General features: G+C 44.2%; 1 protein-coding gene across 1 annotated transcript in view; it reads left to right on the top strand.

The window, feature by feature from the left end:
• The first annotated feature begins 2095 nt into the window (after positions 1-2095).
• Positions 2096-23792, top strand: part of LOC112456842 — a 31998-nt gene continuing 10301 nt past the window's right edge. Inside the window, exons 1-2 of the mRNA XM_025019604.1 lie at positions 2096-3792; positions 4189-4384. Of these exons, the coding sequence (XP_024875372.1) occupies positions 2096-3792; positions 4189-4381 (1890 nt within the window). The 3' untranslated portion in view covers positions 4382-4384. The remainder of the gene's footprint in view (positions 3793-4188; positions 4385-23792) is intronic.

Here is a 23792-nt window from a genome sequence, read left to right as displayed (position 1 = left end):
ATAGGCATGCAGCCTCGAGTGCTCTCATCTTTTATCCCCAGGCTTCTGTGGCGTTGGAACTTTCGCGTCGATGTGGAAAAGCGATTGGTTCACGAAATCGTTTAATCCAGACCACCGAGTCGATGCTAGCCGAGTCACGATCATTACTTTCTTCCAACGAGATCCTCTTTGGAGAAATCCGAAACAATCGTCGACACGCCCATCCCACGTAAACCTATATATGCGCTTCGTTAGGTAACGGGCAACAATGTTTCGTCGGGCGCATATAGATATTGTCTTAATGTAATGTAATAACCGTGAGCTATCGCAGTTATGAATTTTACTCCGAGCGAGTCTCGTCAAAGTTAGCACAATTATCTCGAAGTATGCAGCCGTTTATCAGACCTTAAGAATGTTTTAGCGAGCTTTTATTAAAATTTTCTTACAATCTTTGCAACTTGACCGTTATTTTTGCCAAAGTAAGAAATTATACGTGTACTTTAGACTTTTAATAAAAGTCTATATATGTAGGAAACTTATTCGTTTTCTACATTTTACATATACTTGAGTCTTATAAATGCAGTAACGTATTATTATTCGATCTGCTGTACCGCAAATTACTACAAAGCCTTCATACATAGAAAGCGTATAAACCTTTTACATTATTTTACGGATTATTGTAGCAATAAAAATTCTCGGCAATCTTTTTGTCACCGTCCACTGACATTTCCGTGTTAATCTAAGCAAGCGTGAAGCCGCTTATTCGTAATATCGTGGATCGCAGTGCGATGATCAGAAGAATCACAACCGTTATTTTCCTCGGACGGGATTCTCTTTGGTGAAACAATCATAGACACACCCATCCACGTGCGCAAGCGCATCATGTCTACTTTGTTTAGTATATAATATGCGAAACAAAGTCTGTTCCGGGCTATACGGACGTTATGTTGGTCCATAAATATCTAGTATCCTGTTATTATTGAAGCGCATTATTTCCGTTGTCGCAAATCGAGATCACGATTTTTCGTTTTGATCGAAATCTGTGTTTCACGAGTTATTTTGAACTCACTCTCTTCTCTGTTTGAATTACGACATTTGCATAGAAGAAAATTATGATATCATTGTTTTTATCTTATCTCGATGTACTCATTTTGCTTCTCACAAAGTTTCCTTTATGATCGTTTGCCATCTCTCTTCCACGGATGACGATCTTCGGGGGGGCAACGACGACGCAAAGGCACTGCCCGCGGTACTGATTACCTGCCATTCGTAGTTTCGAGTGGTGACTGCCCTTGCTACGGAAATTATGAAACCGGTCTATAATTGGAACTTGACTAATGACAAGACGGGTCATTGCGTATATTATAGCCATGGATCGGCATTAGCTCTCGCGCGGGCGCCGGACGCTTCACAGAACCGCAATAGTGTGCGACTGTGCTCCACGTGGGAAAGGATGCATTAAAAGTGCATCAAAACGGGTGGGGAAATGGCGAATGGTGCCGAAAGGCAAACATTCGTTTGTCGAAATTAACATGGTAAAGGCGGGCACCTTTCATATTTCGCAACAGAGATTAGTTATATACGAGATTAGTCTCCAGCAGGAACTTCAGGACTAATTATTATTATCGTCTATACTATTATCCAAGGATGAGCATGAATAAAGCTAAATTACATACAGATACTCTGCATTTTATAGTCCATGTTACGAGAACGCGTGAATATTTTCGTAATATTCTGAACGGGTTTTTAATTTCGAATATTATAATATTCATAATATTTTAATTTACAAGAGAAAACATTTTTGAAGATTATCAGCAAATTAATCTTAGAAATTAAATCGTAATATTTTACATCGTGCCTGCTTCGCATATGCAGGCGTCCTCATTATCATACACACCCAAATAAGTACGTCACGCGAAAGTATTTAAAGCGTGATCACTCTCCTGCTTGCAGATGGAGCATAGAGGCGCGCTGCGCGGGCAGCAGGAGCAGCAGTAGCGTTCAGCTATCGTTGGGGGCCTGATCGTCGGGCCCTGTCTCTCGGGCCCGATCTCGCGCGGGGGGACGCGGGGTCGCGGAGGCGCCGCGCCGCGCCGGCCGGGGCCGAGCGACCGCGATGGCCGCGACCGACGGTCAGATCGTCGTCGCGGCAGCACGCTGGGCCGAGGAGGCGACGTACCTGCGTGAGTTCGTCTCCAAGTACCGTTTGCCGGCCGTGATCAAGATCACGAAGGGCCAGTATGGCGGGCTGGGCGTGCCGACGCTACCGGCGCCAAGTTTGCAGAGCACCGCGCTGGTGATATCGGCCGGCCGTCGGCGTAAAATCGTGGCGCAGGCGGTGAAGATCAAGGAGGGCCGCCGGGTGGTCGGCGTAGGGCCCAGACTGGCGATACCGGACTCGTACGCGGGCTACTTCGAGATCCTGAGCGAGGAAGGTCGAGCGGTGCGCGGCATCGAGTCGGTGAGCGAATTATCGCGAAGATGTCCGGATGAGGGTGCTCTGGTGCGCGAGACCGTGCGCGGCATCGCTTGCCGGGTGGACGACGAGTCGGGTATCGTGGTACCGGAGGGCACGAGAACCCTCGCCGCCGGCGAGACGATCGTTATCGCCGGTGAAGTGGCGCTACCCGGTCGCGGTCGGTTTCTGCGCTGCGTGGACTGTCACGGCGACAGCGTTCTGCTCGGGATAGATCAACGCGGACGCTTCAGCGCCCTGGCTCGCGAGGACAACATCAGCGGCGTGCACACCGCTAGAGCGCTTCTCAGCAAACGTCTGCCGCTCACCGTGAGACTGGTTCACGGCCAGCCGCCACGAGGACTCAAGTCGTCGTCGCAATTTGTGCCCGAATTGAGGCTGCTGTCGACTTTCGAGGAGGAGCACGTGTTTGCGTTGCCGCTACAGAGGGAAGGAGCGGCGGTCGCGCTGCCGCTCGCGGCGCCGCTCAAGCTGGTGAAGGCGCGAAACGAGGAGGCACTCAGGTCGATGCAGGAGTTTACGAGGTTGGTGGAGCGCGCTTCTCGTCTGGTTGCCGACGTGGCTGATCGGGCGCACGTATTGGACGGCCGTCTGGGCGAGAGCAAGCCCTCCAGGCAGACGAGGAGCGGGTCGGGCTTCCTCAGAAGACCATCGACGAACTCGGATCACGCGCCGTTAAGTCACCATAGGAACAGTGGCGCCGGCCACCATCATCATCATCATCACTATCATAGCAACGGGCATCAGCCGTCCTCCGGACACTCGGGGTACCGGGATGAGAACAGGGTACCGCCGTCGTCGTCGGCCTGCACGGAAGAATACGACGAAATCGATCAGATATACGACTACGTGCGCGGCTTCGCGCCGTTGCCGAAGAGCGTCAGGTCGCCGTACGAGAGTCCTCTCGCCGCGGGCCAGGGGGGTTCGACCCCGCCGTTGACGCCGGTAACGGTGACGATTACGCCCTTGCTGGACGATCGACCGGAACCGCCGCCGATCGAGACGATACCGACGAAGAAGATTCAGGCGGAGAAGCGGACTAGGCGCGCGGTGAAGGAAGCGCCGCAGCCACGGGTGGAGAAGCCGCCATTGGCGAAGCTCTACGTGAAGAATAGTGGTACTCAGCGCGGACGACCGCTAATGAGGCAGAAGAGCGCGTCGCCGTTGAAGGAAACGCCGCCGGGTTACAAGGGCGGTTCGCCACTCTTCAACATACGTTACAAGAGCTTGACGAATCTTCAACAGGCCATGGAGCTCGATGGCACGCTGGATTCCAGTCACTCGGGCGGAAGGACGTCGGGAGACTCCGGCGCGGGCGCCAAGCTGCCAGAGAAAAGGTATAATATACTTTTTTCTTAATAATAATCATTTTTATTTGTAATTATTAGACATATCGTTTAATCTTTTATTAAAAGCATAATTAATTAAATAATTCTCAGAGTTATTATATCATTTGCTATAAATTATTACGATATTATTTAAAGAATTGAATAAAGCAGATATTATTAGAACATTTGATTATTTTCTTTTATTGGATTATTAAATAATTACATATTTTCTATTTTATAATATATTTTTTCACGATGCTTATTTTTAAAAATATATATTTGATTTTATTATTCACGTCAAAGTAGTTTCTATTGATATTAATTGTCTAAACAGCATAATATTGACCAATAATATTCACAACAAGTTTTTATTATATTTTCTCGATTTTTCACGATAAACTCTAGATCGAGACGTTTAAGCAGGCCACGATCGCTGACGAATTTAGTCTGGGAGCTGCGAGGTGGAAGCGGCCTCGGCTGCACGAGACCGGAAACTCCGCCGCCCGCCACGACTGCGCCGCTGCCACCGACTAAATGTGGGCCACGTTTAGCTGTCACTGTCGTGGCACCGCGACGTGTCGGCACGCTCTACCTCTAACTCGTGAGTATCCATTTTTTAAGTAATAAATATTTAGCGAGAAGATGTTTCGTAATGGCACATCTCTCATTTTTGTGTAGCAAGATGAGTACGTAAGAGAGAAAGCAATTTGTAGGTATAATCTGCGAAATTGAGATTGCGAATACGGTTTTGCGAAAAAATATACATTGCGCGACTAAGATCAATTTCCGCTTTTGAGAAAAACTGCGACCAGTTCTGCTCTTCAATTGAAACATCGCGTGCGCGGCTATTTTCTGTATGTCCTTCGCGCACGATCTTCGTTTCCCGTATTTCAGCCAGATGATACGCCGTCGGGCGAGCGGCAAGATTATTTGCCGAACGGACATGCACGTCGCAATTAACTACATTGAGAGAACAGCGGTTACGATGTAGTTATAGCGTACTTTGTCCGGGAAGGAGGACTGAATCGTTAAATTCGCGGGATCGACCCAGGATAGACAGGATCTTTTAACGGGGCATTTTACTGGGCGTTATAAAAGACACACAGCTCTCCGCTTCCCTATTGCCATAAGTCTTTATTCACTTAATTGCTCCCCCCATTCTATCCCCAGCATAACGATGCAAGGAAATGCACCTGCCCGTATGGACGATGCAGGAAGTTCCGCGATTACCGTCAATTACAATCCATGGGCAAATCCATTCTTAAACATAATCGAGTCAAACGCGGGATATGAAGGACCTCACACGTGTCTGAATCATGTCGGTGTATTCATTACGATCAGCAACGTTGTAATTCTTTGTTTCTTCCGCGCCCATCTTCTTTCCATGTTTCCATTGGAACACAGCGTCGGATTATTAACTAACATAAAAATCATGTTTATTAAATTACCATATCGATTTAATAAACTCAAAAAATAATACGTGATCTTCTCGATTCTATATAATTTTATAATTCTATAATATGACTGCGGTTTCATTTATATAGCTCAATGTAATGCTAGCAAAGTTTTTACACGTGAATTGTCCACTCAGTGCGGTACAACAGATTCTTACGTCGTAAGCGGGCATTATCAAACCAGTTAATGTACGGCACCGACAAATATCGCACACGAGCGAAAAGCGAGATGGTAATATTATCCACGGATGATCGTCTTGCTTGTTTCTCCGTCCATTAAATCCGGCGATGATAATCGACAGCGACAGCGACAGGGAGAGATGGAAAACGTTTCCTCATCATAAGTCCGGTTTTGCACGTATGCCGGGCGACGAGACGTTTACGGGAGGAAGTCGGGAATCACAAAGCTTCCTGCCGCGCACATCCGCAATCCAACGCAGGTACCGGTTAGTATTCCCAAGCCGTGGAAATTAGCGAGGTCCGCGCGGGTTAATCCGTCGTGGCCTAACTTCTCTCTCTCTCTCTCTCTCTCTCTTTCTCTCTCTCTGTCGTTTAGCGGCGACTAGGTGCTTCGCATCGCGAGAAGACGGGTCGGTTGGAAGCCGCAAAGAGAGACAGGAGACGGAGAGAAAGAGGAGATAGTTCAACGGTGGACAGCCTCCGGGTATATAACGTCATCCTCGCTTGGTGCAGCGCTGTAATAGCCCCGGTTCGCTCCGCGGAGCCGCTCCGTGAACGGAATTAAACGAGACCAGGTTCAACGGCTGGACAAACCGTGGCTTCCGGTCCCACCGCTCATCCTCCGCCCACCTACTTGATCGCATATTATGAAAATTATGATTGTGCGAACCCGCGCGATTTTATCGATTGCCGTAGAAAGCGAGCGGCTTCCGATAACGCAATCGACGACAATCAAGCGTCCGGCGAAGCTGATCGTTCATAATCTAGCGGCGATCTCGCGTGGCTTGCAGGCGGATCGTTGATACCGACTTTTTTTAGTAATTATTTAAAGCGCCTCATATATCTCAATACTTTTACATTTCGGTATCTTAATAAGTTTTGAGCAAAAATTCTGTAAAGTACTGAAATCCGGTTTCACCGGCGCACGTCTCCGCTAATCATAATTTAGTTGATTCTTTGCCTCTTTCCACCTCATAACCGTGACCATAACTTAGGGAAGAAAGATTTAGTTATCCACGATTAGTACCAGATGCGAAAGTCGAACAAAACTGGCCGGCGAAACCGGACTGCGAGTGAAAAGAAAGTCATACGTGGGAACCGCGCGCGACAGTTCCGCAATGGGAGCGTCGGAGTGCTGAGTTCTTAGGTCGTTCGCGTTACATTTCGTTCTCACGAGAAATTAAAGTAAAATCCAGATCTCTCGCGAAGCAAATTTGCGGTTAACGCGCGGTAATATTAGTTTCAGCATCGTTTTTTTCGCGACACTTCTATTATATACACGACGCCTCACTTCTATTATATTCCAAAACCGCTATTATATTCTAAATTACTTCGCCGTGTCCGCTTGTCACTTGCGGCTACCCGCAGCACCGTCGTCGCGCCATTTTCACGTACATTTTAATGCCCCGGCTGTGCTAAACGTCGCGCTACGAAATTACCGGGTGTCTCCCCAAGAAACGAGGATGCCCGTCGCTCGGCTGCTAATTAATTAACGCAGATCGAAAACATGTTGTTCTCTCCCTTCGCTTGTTTACCCTCTCTGCGCGAGTGTCCGACGATGCTATAGGCTCCCCCGTGGTTCAGGATAAACGGCACACGTTTATGGTTATCTATGTTAAATCGCGTCGCGGGAAGGAGGAGTCGTCGCCGATAATTAGAAAGTAATCGCGCCGTGGCTTTTCGCGTGCTCGCTCTGTCCAGACGGTCCCGGAGAGAGAGAGACTATTATCTCGCAAATTGCCGGGTGTGTTACACCATCCCGCGCCCCTGAGCCTCGCCTGTGCCCTCGCGACGACGTTGATTAATATCGACAAATTCCTCCACGCATTCGTATGATTATGCTCGTGGCGATATTCCACAGCTATGTTAGTTAACACTCGTGCCGCTGCCTCCTGACATGCGATGACGCGCCCGAACATAGTATTACGGCGAAATAAAGATTGCGCGGCGTCGTGGTCATCACAGGCGCGGCCTTTGATAATATTAAATATTTAATGCCGATCTAATATTCATCCGGTGTCCGCGTTTCTCGCCGCGCTCCCGTTGGCCTGTGCTTCTGGCACTCGCGCGCGCGAATACAACTTGGAACGAGCCGCGCTGTGATCATCTTCGAAATTGCTAGGCATCCTTACTTCGTGCCGAGACGCAGGCCGAGGTACTGCTCGCTTGTTAGGATGCTTCGAGAGGCACGATTGCCTCGATCCTGCCTTTCAACAAAGACATCGCGATATAGGTTTCGGTGTTCGATTCACAGTAGGCATAACCGGTGTCTACTGTGGCGCATAATACAACTGTGACAGAAACGCAGAGAAAAGAAGAAATTATATGATTTCAATTTATATTAATGTATAAGATTTTCTAAAAAAAAAAAAAAAAGAATACCTACAGTCCTATGCGGTTCATGTATTTTTGTAGATCTGTATATATAATTTTCTATATTTCGTATATTCCATGCACATAGAGAAACGTATGCTTAGCGTGTTTGTTGCATTCGCGACGAGGTTTTCGTTTGTCTTCTAACCAAAACCATGCATATTTATCGTATCCCCCGGTTACATTGCATGCAAATTACAGACGACGTTCGGCTTCGCGACCCGACTCTTCGTTATTCCGTCCCATTGTCTGCCTACATCCTCTCTTCCCGGATAAATGCCGTCTCGACGTGGTTCACGTGCGTCGCGCTTGTAGGCCCGTCCTGAGTCATCCGGCGAATTTTTTCACCCATTTACCGTCTAAAACCATCTACGCATACTTAATACATAGTCGCGCGTCGAGAGGAGACGAGACGAGACAACGGTGAAATAAAGAAGAGCTCGAAAAAGAATATTAGAAGAAGGCTGCGTCGTCAGCCGCTTCGTCTTGAAAGCTCTCACCTGAAACTCATGGCACGCCCACGTGAAACGATACATGAATGGCTATTATACGGGATATGTCGGGTATGCCCGCATTGTGTTTTACATCCTTATAAATTCTTCAGCTAATTCTTTGACTGCAATTGTGTTTTTTTTTCTTAACAAAAATTTTGGAATTTAGATTTTGTAAACATGCAATTGAAATATCACAAGGAGCAAGTAAACAGCAAGATATAATCATTTATTTGAAGTCGATTTTATGTAGAAGTTTCGCTCAAGTGCACATAGAAGTGCAGGTCTCTCTTAACAAGTGTAATTTTCCCGTTTCGAGAAAGGCACGACTTGTTTATGAGCTGAGGTCAAAACTCTTCGCTCCAAGGATGCGTGCATCGAAAGTATTAATTGATCGCGAACGTAGTTGGTAATGGAGCCTGGTATCTCCGGTCGTGAGAAAGAAACGAGATGGCGGATCGATAAATAAGATTAATACTTGCTGCCGCTTTCGCGTTTACAAGTTTCCTCTAAACCGTGGAATATTATAATAATTCCTGACATTTTTCAATATATATATACGGAAAGCTCACAAGATACCCTGCTTGGATGTGCGGTAAAACTTTCTCGTCTCTCGCCACGTATCTTTACATAAACGGAGCTGCTCCCTTCCCTTAGTTATTTCCTGAATAATAAAACGGATAACTGAAGAACGACGCGCGATCACGAAATCGCACTTGCATTTAAAACATAATGAATTTCGAGGTTTATGTCGCAGTTAAATGTAACGAATGCGAAAGTTTCGAGAGACCCGTGATAAACAATGACGTTGCTAAAAAACAATAACCCATACAACAGGCCCGCTCTTTAAATTGGGAAGTTTGCTACGATCAGGGTGACAAATCGCGGAACACGCTCGCCTACGACAAAAGGTTCGGGATTACGCAAGAGCACGTCAGCACTTTGTTCCTTCCATCGGCGAGTTTCTTCGCGAAAGCGAAGCAAATCGATGGCATTGCCGGCGTGCCCTACGCCCACGTATCTCCGTGTGCGTACGTCGACAGGCAAAGGCGCGCTTCGAAAGGGCATGCTCGCGTCCACGCATATAATTTATAATTAGTTTACAGCGATAGTCGGGTGGTAATAGAATCGCGGAAAAGTAGAGAAAGAAGAGAACCAGTAGAGGTATCATCGTATTATTGCGCCAGCGGCAACGGAATGACACTTTCAGGACATACATATTTGAAACGAGAAAAAAAGGGAATTCTATTGTATCCTAACGTTAGAAGACAATGTCACTTGCAATACAATAATCAGTAATAATATTAATTAATTAATTGAAACAGATTTTCTCTCGTATAAAGTTGTAATAACACACATGCAATTGTTTATTGGTTAGCGTAACGTAGAAAAAAGCTCTAAGTAGAAACATCACTATCTAGTCAGCCCGACGTACGTGGACTATTCTCCACTGTTGATGTAGATTTAGCATGTGTCTCCTAGTATTTTTTAATATTTCTGTAATGTTTATAATCAGATACGATTTACGCGATTAATAATTAATTCGTATATTTTATTGTGATGTAAGTGTGTAATATTATAGTTGTTACCACATTACATCGTTCTAAAATAATTGAAATATTGAATTATTTTAAGTAAGTGCAATATGTGAATATTAATTTATATAGATTAGCTTTGATTAAGGTCAATCTAATTTATATTATAGATAAGTATTAAGTTCTCGTCGGCCTTTTCACTTAGGAACTTTTCGCTCGCCGTGTGTGCATGCGTGTGTACGTATCTTCTTCACTCTGTTCGAACGGGATCCGCGGCCCTCGAGTGAAACAAATTTTTTTCCCTTCCTCCCTTACTCTTTCCCTGCGATCGAAGAAACTCAGCTAGATAGTCGAGTGTCCACGATAGCATATCTATGCATATGTAAAACCACGCGGATGAGCCCACCGGCTTACGAGGCTCACAGTAGTGTATCGCAACGAACATAGTAGTATAGCTTTGTGCGACGAGCGCGCATGTGCACGTGCATACGTATACACATCCGCGAGTGTGTTCCGCGTGCGTGCGCGGGTGTGCGCGCATGTGTGTACATAGAAGCGCGTTTGTGCGTGGGCGGAGACCAGTAGCCGGCTCGCCGCACGGCCGGTTGATCGGCCTGTTGGACCGTGACGTGCCAACCACTACCACTTTATTATTACTACTGCACTCCCGCTAGCAGTGCTTTGCGTTAGACTCGCCGTGCACTCCACGAGAGAGATCCACAAGAGGAGGTCCCCTCGTCTTGCCGTGCGGGCGACTCACCGTGAGTAGCGTACCGCGTCTAGATAACACAAATACGCGCTCGCGCGCGCGTGTACGTGTGTCGCTCCGCGAACGCGCGCAAGATTGCCCAGGGTTTATTACACTTGCACCGATGAAATTGTGCATGCGCCGTTCGTTACGCATCTACCTCTTCCCAAGTACCATTGGCCGGCCGGCAGGAAAGTGCTCGACATGCTACTGGAGAAACTGGCGCAGACGAAGCGGAAAGCACGACGTAGGGGAACTCATTGAATAGCGTTGAAAATATCCGTAAAAATAGATTTTTACTTTGAGACAGGAGTTTCAGTATTTCTAAGTAACTCAGTGCAATCGCGAGATACAGAACAGTAGCATGGGTTTCTTTTAACACTTTCTATATAAAATAAAAATCATATATATTGATATAAAAAAATAAGGTACATCATCTATGTGTTCAAGCATAAAATATTACGTATTAAAATTAACTTTATATGGAGACTATTATCTCGCCATTTTATAATATCAATTCTTTGAGTATATAATTTAAAAAATTAGTAAAATATTATATTAATTTTAATGGTTGAAAATAATAAGATTTTGTCGGAGTAAATTTGAAAGATTTAAATGGATGGAACGATAATATACTTCAATTGAAATATATATACAAGCATACTTAACAGTATGCCTCAATAAAATTCTGTTGTGAGAATTTAATGGGTATTAAAATATGACATAAACGATATAATATCGTGACAAATTAATTCTGAAGTATTGACGGTCCGTTACGCTTGGACGAGTAAATCTATTCGGTGCCACCCCGCGAAGGTCGAGGCGAACTAAATTCTCCTGTCGATGTCAATTGTAGCCTGGACCGGTCTGACCAACACATGCGCGAGCTGATCTGCTCGCACTCGACGAAAGTCTGTTGGCATTTTCCGCCTGCGAGTCGGTCGACGGAGCTGTCGTGCTCGTCCGGCGCGCGCGTTCGCGTGTACAAATTCCCAGTCGTTTTATTACTCGCGTCGTGGAAAACGTGCATGTGGCGTTCCGTTAGGCGTCTACCTTGTAAACCACCACCGGTCGGACAGACCGGGCCTTGCCAAGTTGACCGTGCGAGAGGAGGCCCGCATAGCCGTCCGACTGAAATTATTTGCAGCGCGCGGCGAGGCTGGTACTAATTTATAATACTGCAAACGAGACTTGATAGAATCCATTTGCTCGGAGTAACGCACGGGGCCGTGTACGTCGCGCGCGGGACGTAGGGCGGGTTGAAACGAAACGAGGACGTGCGGGCAAAATATCGCTTTGACACGATATAACGCGGGGGGAGCCTCGATACCAAACTGGTATCTCGCCACGGTACTGCGAACCCTATAAAATTGTTTCGTAGACGAGCGCGCGATATTAATAACACGAAATTACGAGAGCAAACCAAACGGCGAGCGTGACCATCGCTCATTAAACGCGCTCGCGTATATATGAAGACTTGACATGAAAGTGGACTGTGTAAGTGGCAAGAACAAAAATCTCGCGGGATAAGGTAAATAGTGGTTAGGAGAATTATATCACGCAAAATCACGGAGAGAAAGATATTCTCTGTGAGTATTATACATTTTATAAAAGATGATCGTTATTCGTGCGTTGAAAACGAGATGATGCATAATGTTTGCAGTCCTTTACGATATTACTCTGCTCTTGGCAGATAATAAAAGTTTCAAGCCGCGCGGCGATTCGATAGAAAAGATCCATAGTCTTTATATGCCGCGCAGCATAGCTTACATATTTCAAGCGGGATTTTTGCCACTCTTGTCCTTGCGTAATCGGCCGTAGCGCAGGCATGCATCTGGATCCAGCAGCGGCCGCGCGGCCGTCCCGATCGAACATCGATGCGGAACGAGCCCGACTCTCTCGATGCACGTTCTCTCTCCGCGCTGCTCATCGTAATACTCTCTCGCGGCGCGATCGGACGTGCAACGGATCGGACGCACAACGCTCGCCCCGCTTTACGATCTAATCTCTTCTTCTACTCTCACCTTCGATCGGCGCGATCGCGTTTGCTCGTTTACGGGACCGGGAGAAGCAATTCGCCCCGTGGTCTTTCGATACACCTTCGCGAACGAGCGAGCTGGACGGAGGTGATCTCCGTCGACCGGTTTTTCGTCGAGGATGCGGCCGCGTATAAAATCGCGCGAGTCGAGAAAAGGAGGCAGGCGGGCGGCTGCCACCGATCCAGAAGCAGCAGCTGCAACCGGACGGCGCGGCACGGCACGGCGGACGGAGCGTAGAACAGCCGCGGCCGCTTCCTCTCGCTTCGCCGTACGATACGCCTGCGTACGCTACGAATCGGTCGACTTCGTGTTTTACGATCGTCCGTGAAATCGGACCGCGCGGTGTTTGCGATGCGATTGCACCGGCCGCGGCCTGTAACTCGCGGCCAGTCGTAGCGCGTAGACGTTTTTCCAGAATAGTCGTATAGACGAGCGGAAAGCTCGTTTCTCGCGGTCGCTGATTAGCGAGATCCGTCGCGGAAATGTCCGCATGACTTATCGAGATTCATCGCTGGTGGAGTCGTTAGATAAACTCTATTTTTAATTTATTTTTTAATTAATATATAATAATCATTTAACTGTATGCGTATTTTTAAAATAATTATTTAAAGAGAGATAATAGAGAAGTAGATGATTATCTAGAGATTCTTTTCGTACCAGTAAGTCTTTCAAAGAGCGAAGGGTCTGAGCTTAATGAAACTAACAGAAATAGAAAATTACACCGTATGGAACTCGCATATCGAGAAACATTTGAAGAGCGTAATCTTATTGCTGATGTAATCGCAATCAGAGTAATTGATAGAAGAACCGATTAGGCATTTCTTACATTTGTAATACGACTAATGTGTACTTAACTCTCGATGAAACATTATGACTTCATAACGTTTCTTGTTGCGCGGCGCGAAAATAAGTTGTACGGCATCGCGTATTCCGCTGGATCATGCATCGACATTCCTGCCGCGTGTTTCGTTCGCTGCCGATAAATCAACTCGGCTGCGTACAGATCCAGATTTTACGACTTTTTGCGAAAAGCATCGGGCAGTAGCAGCACTTATACGCCGTTCGGCGCAGCTGCGGAACGGTTTTTCTCCACGGCGCGCGGCAGAAGGGTATCATGTCATTTCGCGCTCTCGTAAAGAGCGGCTCGGATGACGCGTGCGCATAGATCCACGTCGCGATTAATATCGCAGGAAGTTACAAAATGACTAATCGTTTCGTACAAACGATCGAACTGTCACGACCGTGGCCGCAATCAAGATAGCCGGCCATTAACTATCTTATGACAAAGGTAATGACGCTAATAATTCTTTGCAGAGCTTATACAAGATATCGATCTCACTTCTGTATGACTCTCCCGCCAATAAGAGGCTCTCGAAGGGCATTATCGCACGATAGTAACAATGCGGCCTATAGGTAATTCCGCCAGGATTTGTCTATTCATTCCGCGATGCATTCAGCCTCACGTCAATCCCGTAAGCGCGCGCGTTCGATACCAGCAACCAATTCTCCATTGAGCCGCTCAATACCTGCCTTATTGACGCCACCTTTTGATTTTACAACACACGCGACAAAATTACAAAATATTATTTCGCTGCTATTTAACTTTAGAATTCTGGCTGTAATTTCTAAAAATATTCCACTTACGAAGAGTTAATCAAGCAATTGAGAACTAAGTAACTATTTTACAAGATATTTCTGAGATATTACTCTTGGACGCTCCGAACGTTCGGCTTTCGGCCGATGCTCGCCGATTTTCTGTTCTCACGCGCGAGGGATGCGAAAATCCGTCAGGGGAAAGCCCTCGAGAGTAACGCCGCTACGAGATCGCCCTTGGTGTTCTTGCGAAACGCGCAACGGTGGTTCCAAGAAGCGTACAGGATGGTGGGTGGTCTCCATTCAGAGATGTTTATGGCTATGTCGTAGCAAAGTGGCTGCACGCCACGGAGCCCATGCGAGAGGGCCGCACTCTCCGTGGTGCCCAACGGGTCGAAGACCCTACGTTCGTCAGATTCACCTGGGGCCCTTCGCTCGTATCGACGGAGGCACCCCGGCGACCTCGGGCGTAGATGATGGGTCCCAGGAACAGGAACCGCATGGAAGATGTTTACCTCGTCTCCCTCTTTCTCTCACGGGTGTTTTGTTCAAATGATTTATATCGATTTGTTGTTCGACTAGATGTCTCGCTTTTTCTCTGTTAATATGTGACTGATATTTCGTTCTATCGAGTTTTCATTTTACATACGTAAACGTTGGGCTTACCACGTTACGCGGCGTGCCAGGTGTGGCTCTCGTGAAACCTCGATAACGTCCCGGTGATATTAATCGATATTCTAATCGGTCAATCGACGCCCCCGGCATCCTTGCACGTAATATCCTCCTCATAACGGGACACCGAGTACTTCTGTTCCTCGATAGCTGACGATCAGCGTCGATAAATCGCCGTGGCGTCGACGAAGTCACGACGGAGCTCGCTCGGAGTCCTGAGATGTACGATGAGCGGCTCGGAGCTTTGCTAAACAAATATTGATTCTGGCATATCCGATAAAACGTAATGCATTACATATCTAATGCATATTAATATATATATGTATGTATATGCGTAATTGCACATCTTAATCATGACCGCAAATCATTATCATATGTATATCAATTTCGAATTGATTTTTTTCTCGGCTGAAATAAAACGTAGTGCACTATATATCTGTGTACATTAATACATGTCGGCATAATTGTACACTTTAATCATGATTGCAAATTATTACTGTAGATCAATTTCGAATTGATTCTTTTTTTAACTAATTGTAAAATATCGAGATACCGCTAGATATTGCCATGTATAAACAAGAGAATAAAAAGCAACAAGTTTTAAATCTTTGGATCTTATATCGCGCTTTACCATATTTACCAGTGTCATCGGCAATTCACTCGAGCATGAAGTACAATCGTCCTCGGGGTACTTAAGGCCGCATAAACGAGCGTGTAACCGAGTTCGACGCGAATAACTCGCGTGGCCGCGACCACTTTCCACATTCTCCAAAAGCATCATACTACGCACGAATGGCATTTGAATTTCATTCGAACCGTTTTGCGACGGTATTCGCGCTTTAGCGACCGCAAATTTCACTTACGCCCTTCCGCTTCCTCATCACACCCTTGAGAGAGAGGCTCTACCTATGAATAATTCACGCCATACCCGCCCGGCCTATACCACGTTCCCGCAAATCCATATCCGTATTATTACATACTAGAGCAATCTTTACCCGCCACCACGAGCCGGTGAATCCTCCGTCTATTGGACGTCGTTGGTAAGCTTGGTCGCGCTTCACCTTGTGCGCTCGCTGATTTACTCGTAAAATACCGCCAACGAGGAGCTTAAACGCGAACGATCGGCTCCGATATACTTCGCTTGGATATACGGAATCGAGCTATTCGCATGGAAATGCCGTAACATCGATGATCGCCTATCCGCGAGCTAAGTAAAATGTTTCTTGGAATCGCAGCTATGCGCTTTTTTTGAGACGTTTTTTAAAATGTCTATATGCTGATATCAAATTGCAGATGAGTAACAAAAATCTATTTGTAATACATATCTTAAGAAAAACACGTGTCTTGTGAAGAGATTTTAAATACACTTCAGAGTCGATTTGCAAACGCTCCTGTCGGTTTCTTTTTTTTTAAATTATATTTAAGTATTTTTATTATCGCACGCACGCGACAATCGTGCATTAATCAGACGGGACACATGCAAACATAAAATCCTCGTCTTCGTCCTCGATTTGTGATAATTACGCGTCGGCAAACTCGTCTAATTTATATGCTAACTACAGACGAGCCCGTCATAAAAACTAATTGACAGGCGAGCGGTAATTTATTATCTCGTCGCGTTTGGAGGCTTATTTCGTCCAAGTATGATTTACCGAACGTGACCGGCCGTGTGTTCTTCGACGAGACGCGCCCGTGACGAGATTATCATCGCGAACTTCGATCTCATTAGACCGGTCGACCGGATGTGCCGGCGAACGTCAAGGTTTTTCGGCCCGACTTCGTCCGTGACACGGTCCCTTAAGTAGTAACGCCAATTATTGCCCTTCCGTAAAGAGATACGCCCCCGGTTTACTGTCCGACCTTCCTCTTCCCTTCATCAGTCGCGTCCCTCTTTCGACACCTCCTTTTTTAAATCCGCTTTTACGACGGACGCTGTTCAGACTACTTATCCCGTTGCATGCCTCGTTCCTTCTCTCCGAACGCATTAACATCGCTCTTCCAAACGACGATCCGATTTCGTCGAGTCGAACACATTTCACACTATACTTTGTTACAAATATTTGATAAATTAAAATTTTATACATAATATAGATACAGGAAATTATTTCGCAAAATAAATATTGCAAGAATTGTGTTAAAAATATTTAACGTCGTGGCAAACGTTCGAATATTTATAGGATCTTGTTATTAGTTCTTTTTTAAATCTTACTTATCAACAACTTTGCAAATTTTATTTATCGACGATTCAACTCACGATCAGTATAAAAGGCTACAAAAGTGAGTTGTATTTTTCCAGAGGAAAATAATCTTATTTTAAAAAATTTGTGCATTTTGGTTGAGCGTATTGTTCTTTAATTGTTGTTTTTTTTTTAACATACGCTCGAAATGTCGCTTGAAGATACAAGCGAGAGTATGTAAATTGTAACAAAAGCCACCCAATTGTCCACCCGCGCTTGTCGATCTTCGAGGTGCAGGAAGAATTCGACCGCGGATGATGCCGTTACTTCATGGAATGCGTACGCGCCAGTCGGGAGACTCATGCATGCGTTGCTGGAATACCTTGGTGCGCGTGTAGTGATTCGTCGTTGGTGCAACCGGTAGCGGCCCTTCGGACCTTGAAGCATTTCGTAATAATTGAAACTGTACATGCGCTCGCCTGACGAAGATAGTTCTCGTCTCTCGAGATAAATCTCTTTAATTACGACAACTCGAACAATTAGACAGTTTATCGTATTAACGAGATTGTGCGTAAAGAAACTCAGAAATGTTAAGAATTGCAAAATTTAAAACACAAGTTCTTTTATAAATAATGTCATGTGAACTTTTTTAGATTTTTTTCACCGGTTAGTTTTTGAGAACATTTATGAAGTATAAGATTTTTTTAAATGAATTTTGGATAATGGGATACTCGATACTGCATATCCAAGTCATCAACTAAAATGACTATTAAAAATGTTAAGAACTATATAAATTTATGTTTATATAATAAATGAAAAATATACTATAAAAATACCTTCAAAGATTTGACAAATATGACCATATGGTTTTCTTGTAATATTAAAATTCGCACCGCGGTGAAATCACAATAATAAATCGATGTTAAAACGTGTATATGTGATCGAAAACTTAAATAGGACAACGAAAACTCAACATAAAAGAAGTCACATAAAATTCTTTTATGTGACTTCTTTTATGTCACATCTCAAGTACGTTGGCCTCAAGTGCTTCGCTGTCACCATGAAATAGAGAATTAAGCGATAAAACTTTTATTACGACATAAAAAAATCTTGTTAAATATATGTTCTCGAAAACTAGCCGGTGAAAAAATCTAAAAAAAATTACATGCTCACATTATTATAAAAGAGCTTATGTTTTAAGTTTTATATAATTCTCAACATTTTTAATTAACCACCGCACAATAAAATCTAATTGGGAAAAATTTATTTTCATTAAAACATTCATGTACATGGTACTATCAGTATCGGTACAACATTTTTTTTATAAAAGCTTGGAATTTGGTTTCTATTCTTTAATTATCTGTCAATAGCAGCATATTAGATGAGGAAACATTTCTGAGCTAATAAATGCCGACGTGTTTTTCAATCGGATATATAGGCGCGTGTGTAGCGGCGATTCGACGGGCTTATCAATCATTCGTCGTTCGCGCACCAGCGAGGCTTTACAAGAACCTTGCTGGAGGAGGACCTATTGACGCGTATAAGTACAGAGAGAAACATATAAAATGCACGGGTTATTGTCGCCGGGCCTCTTGCCGACAGCTGCTCATTAGTTGTTGCCAGCCGCGCGGAGGTGAACCAGTCGAACGCTCACATATGCGTACACATATGCAAACGTATGCAGCATACGAGACATACGTCTAAGTATCTACGTGACGCATACATAAGCTATTTTTCACGGCACACAGGTTGCATTGTAAAGATAGATATTCCAATTATTTAAGCGTTAAAATTCATTCTTTAAATTCTCAGCTGTTTTTTTTACATATATTATTAATACAAAATACGATGGTACAAGCATATAACTTAAACGTATAAATGATTATATAAAAACGTATCTTTGAAAAATTATTTCTTTTTAAAAGAATTCTTTTTAAAATTTTCAAGAAGGACGCATTCTTGAGCATATATTTATGTGGACCTTCTGCGCATCATTTCTCGAAGCGTATGACAAAGTCTGTAAAAGCATCGCCCGCCTCTTCAAGGTATACGCTGTAACATACGGACGTACGTTACAGGCATATATGCATCCGTATTCGTATAAGTGCAGTGAGGTGTGCGTACGCACAGGAACGCACGCGTGCGCTTTGTCGGGCCAACGTGGTCGAGCGAGCAAGTACCGAGTCAAGAAAGGCAAGCAAAGGCAAAGTAAAGGGACAAACCACGCCTTACGCCGCCTTGGCAGTGGAGAGAATTCGCCTTCGCCTCCGTTTCTCCGTCTCACCTCTTGCCTCCGGCATAACTAATATATCGACGGCTACCTTCCCCACCGTGCCCCTCGCTCGTGTGGAGCCCGCTCGTTCGCGTCGATTCGCGATTCGCGTGATCTCTCGCCGGTGTCTATGAACTATCGAGAAGATAGCCAGATGCGCCTCGCGCGTTTTCGCTCGCGAGCGCATCAAGTGCCGATGATACGTCGTTCTTCGTATAGCGTAGCTCCAGAAATTATATTCTGAAACATATATATTATAAATATCATATGTATATACTTTAACAGCCAGAGATTCTTTTATTGTATCTTTGTATTGAAATGTACATTAAAATTTTTTTTTTTTCCATATCAAACGCAAAAGTTACGGCAGTCAGAATAGAGGATATGCTAAAGTAGTTATTTATTAATATCTTGCAAAGTACTTAAGCATTGTTACGTAAGATAATCCTTTGCAAACTACTTGAATAACAATAATCTATCAGATCTATCTTAAGCGAAGTAGGTATCACTGGGTTACTGGAAAATTTTCCAGGCCAGCAACCAGGCCAAGCACAAGGCGTTACTTCTCCATTACTGCTTTACGACGCATCGTCGGCGTAAAATTAGTTTCGTTCGCAGCGAGCAGTGCTCGCTTTCTCTGTATTCGCTCTTATTAACGACATACTTATTAGCATTTCATGTGTTTTCATTGCTTTTATAATCTGTTAATTTGAAAAATCAGGTCAGTAAACAAGTACGTTTGTTCCGCATTAATAATATTAGTAACAACAATAGCGTGATTAAAGAAATTTTCAAATATAAATTTTTAAATAAATTCAATTCTCGCAATTAAAAGAAAAAAATATATATATATGGTAAAATCAGTACGATAAAATTAGCAGAATAAAAGTTTCACAAAATGTTAATTATTTCCAAGTTTCTAGTGATATTGTTTTAAAAGTTGCAATTTCTTACATTATCTATGCATATTAATCATAATTATATGGTCACGCTACGATCATATATTTGGAAGACTTTGACGGAACACGGAAGTGTGGAAAGAAAATGTTATTCGTCGTAGAAATCCGTAAAAGTCCTGCACGCTTCGCAGACGGCAATTCTGATTCAAGCGAATCCTTCCTGGCGGTCAGAATGTCACTAGGTTATTAGAAAGTTTTCCAGACGAGTAAGCGTAGCAGTAAGCGTTACTACTCCACTGCTTGTGAGATCGAATCGGTTGTGTTTGCATCGCGTAACGTTTTACCAGCCTCGGCGCTATCGGCTATACCGTTTACTGTAAATTTCATAATGAAAGTGTTTAGAAATCCCATCATTTATATACGCTCTCACATTTAATTCTTTTCGCGTGTTATTTATTTCAATCGAGTTACGAAGTTTAATTCTATATATTCTTACATTCTTATCGTTTTTATTACACACTCTTTCTATAATCATTAATTTAGTGTATAATCGTAATTTTTGTATAATAAATTTTATGTACTGTACTCTGTACTCTTAGAAATTTCAAATAAGATCAAAATGTGTGTTTTATTATATTTTCTACTAGATCTCTATTAATACACAAAAAAAGAAGTGTCAAATCAACACTGATATACTTGTATGTACGCAAGAATATATAATATCTTCTTATAAGAATTTCAACTTTTTTTTCTTGATTGAACCATATAAAACTTTGTTTAACTATATATAAATGACTTCATTCAAGCAAGTTTTCTTAGTTTAACACAATATAATCCCATTTCAAGATTATATATTCTTGTATATATACAAATATATCAATGTTGATTTGACACTTCTTCTTTTTCTGTGTAGAAAGATAATTGTGACATTGAGGAATAATAATGAATACTATGAATTATATTGCTTGAAAAGAAATTTTTTTTCTCTGTGTCTGCATATTGATGCAATCTCTCGAATCGCTGCGAAAGTCGATATGCACGTCTACGTGGTTTATTCTTACATCCGGCCGACCGAACGAATACGGATAGAATCCTCCGCTTCGACATAATGCGATGCTACAGTTACACACACGGAAGGCGAATGGGAGGCAAACGCACATCGACAGCAACATGAGAAAGAAAGAGCGAGAAATAGTAAGAGAGAAGAAAAAAAGAGAGACAAGCAACACCGTTAGCAGCGAGCACGTTTCTTTAGCGCAGGAGAAAAAAAGAACAGCTCGATCATCTGGTTCGACGAACTTAACGTATATGCTTTCGCATCGAAAAGTCGGAAAAGAATGTCATTTGATGATTGCAGTAAACGCATTTTCCAGTTTCACTCTTGGTTTCACTTTTATTTACTCCTATATTGCTCGTAATGAAAGTTATAGAAAAGATTTTTAAAAAGGTGTAAGGATAAGTATGTACGTATGTAAAGATATAAAATAATATATGGAGATAAAGAGTTATAAAGATATAAAAAATACATTAAAAAATCTACAGGATTAGAAAGATATAAAGATCTAAACTAATCTAAAGCATAAAGGATTTATGCTTTATATTCTTATATATAGGGGATGCTTTACATTCTTTATATAATAATAAAAATATATAGGATATATTTTAATCATGAAAATAATTAATATACTTTAATAATAAAAATATATAAGAGGTATAAAATATACCATAAAATTATAAAAATATTCTCTCTCTTTCTCTCTCTCTTTCTCTTCCTCTTATATATAATGCATTCAATAACGAATTAAGATACGAATAGTAGAGGCATAATGTCAGCCACTAAATTGCCAACGCGACGACTCGAGCGTCACCGATACTTTATTTTCTCTGCGAACCGAACGAGTCCGCGCTTTAACATTTAACTCTCGACTGCGCGCCGGGCGGCCGCGGCGGGGCTCGGCGGGCATAAGGCACAATTGACTCTCTCGACAGGCGACTCGCGATATTTTGCATCGTCGATTTAACCGGCGATCAGCGTTCCACGATCTGTCCGAACGTGAGAGAGGATAACGATAACGGGAGTGCACGCCTGGGAAAACGATCCGCGCCGCGTCCGTCCGTCTTCCGTGAGACGTAAGCGTGCCTCGCGTTGCACATCGCTTCGCTCGCTCGCTCGCTCGCTCGCTCGCACGCGCGTTGCGCTCTCGACGGCGCGATGCAATGATGAAACCCGCGTCGTATCAAGGCCCTATAAGAGATATGTGACGCCCGTGTTATTTATTTCCGTGAGTCGTGCGGGTGTACCGATTAAAACGGCGATTTCAAGCTCGAAGATCCCTATGCGTGGCTCTACGAATAACTCTGTCGAGCAAACTTTATATGCGCCGAGAAAGGGAGAAAGAGAGAGGGCAAGAAAAAGAGAGAAATACCTCGTAGCTAAGTAATCGCGATACCGGTCCAGCGATCGTTACTTTCTGCACACTCGTCGTGGCAATAACGATTTTTGTCCGGCCGCGTAATGCCCGTGCGCGCGGGCAAACACCATTATGGGTGGTGTATTGCCTCGGCGCGGCGCGACAAAAATCGTAATGGAGCGCCTCGCATGTAATTATAATTTGTTACGAAGTTTCGAATGACTCTATAACGTTCGACGAAGGGGGCAACGCTATGGTAACGATGGAAATACTGTTGTTTTCTCCGTACACTCGCGATGTCGTTTTGAACGCTTTTTACCATTTCATATGCAAACAACGAAAGTATGCATTACGTGCCTTTAAAAGCCGTATTAGCGAAGACTTATATGGGCAATCGCCCGATATCGCCCTCCTCTCTTGGCCTCCGACCTCCGACTTCGAAGCTAAAGGCGTCGTTAAAATAAAGAGCAAACATCGCTAATCGACACTGAAGAGTTGCAGAGTAATACACGGTTCGAGATAAAAATGCGCAACATCATGCTTATTTATTCAGAGATTATCACTTGTATGTACGATTCATCGAAGAAAACAACTAGCGCGTACCGAAAATAATTATAACTTTACACTATTGACTTAATTGTTGAAAATACAATGAATAATGGGTGTGTCCATCGTCAAAAATCGCTCTATCGCGAGTAGCTCCATCCACCCTTGAGTTCGGTTCTTCCGATGCCGATAAACGCGTCGCGCCGCGCCGCGCCCGTGTTCAATAAACGTAATCGCGCCCGCGTATATGATATCCACGGCGCGACGTTACAGCGTTCGACGATGTAACGACGAAAAGAGCGGTTGAGCTTCTCTCCTCTCGGCGCAGCGCAGCGCGCAGCAAAACCCGTAGGACAGAAACGAGCCGGGGTCCGCCGAGCGGCGGTTAGCCTGAAGGCAACGGCACGATGAGCGATGGATCGGAACGATTCGGGAACAGTACAATCGAATACCGGGATAACAGCTGGAATAATCCTGAAGCCGCGGTACGAAAGCTCTTGAGGGGTGGTTAATCGGTCGATCGATTAATTGGCGGTTCGCGCGCGCGCGCGCAGGTCCGCGAACCGCGCTCCGCCGCCACGGAAAATACCGATCGATCAAAACCATCGATTAATCGTTT

The sequence above is a fragment of the Temnothorax curvispinosus genome, unplaced genomic scaffold, assembly GCF_003070985.1.
Source record: "Temnothorax curvispinosus isolate PA1 unplaced genomic scaffold, ASM307098v1 QBEX01007256.1, whole genome shotgun sequence".
Classification (NCBI taxonomy): Eukaryota; Metazoa; Arthropoda; class Insecta; order Hymenoptera; family Formicidae; genus Temnothorax; species Temnothorax curvispinosus.
Note: the sequence above shows the minus strand (reverse complement) of the source record. Positions and strands in the feature narration are given on the sequence as shown.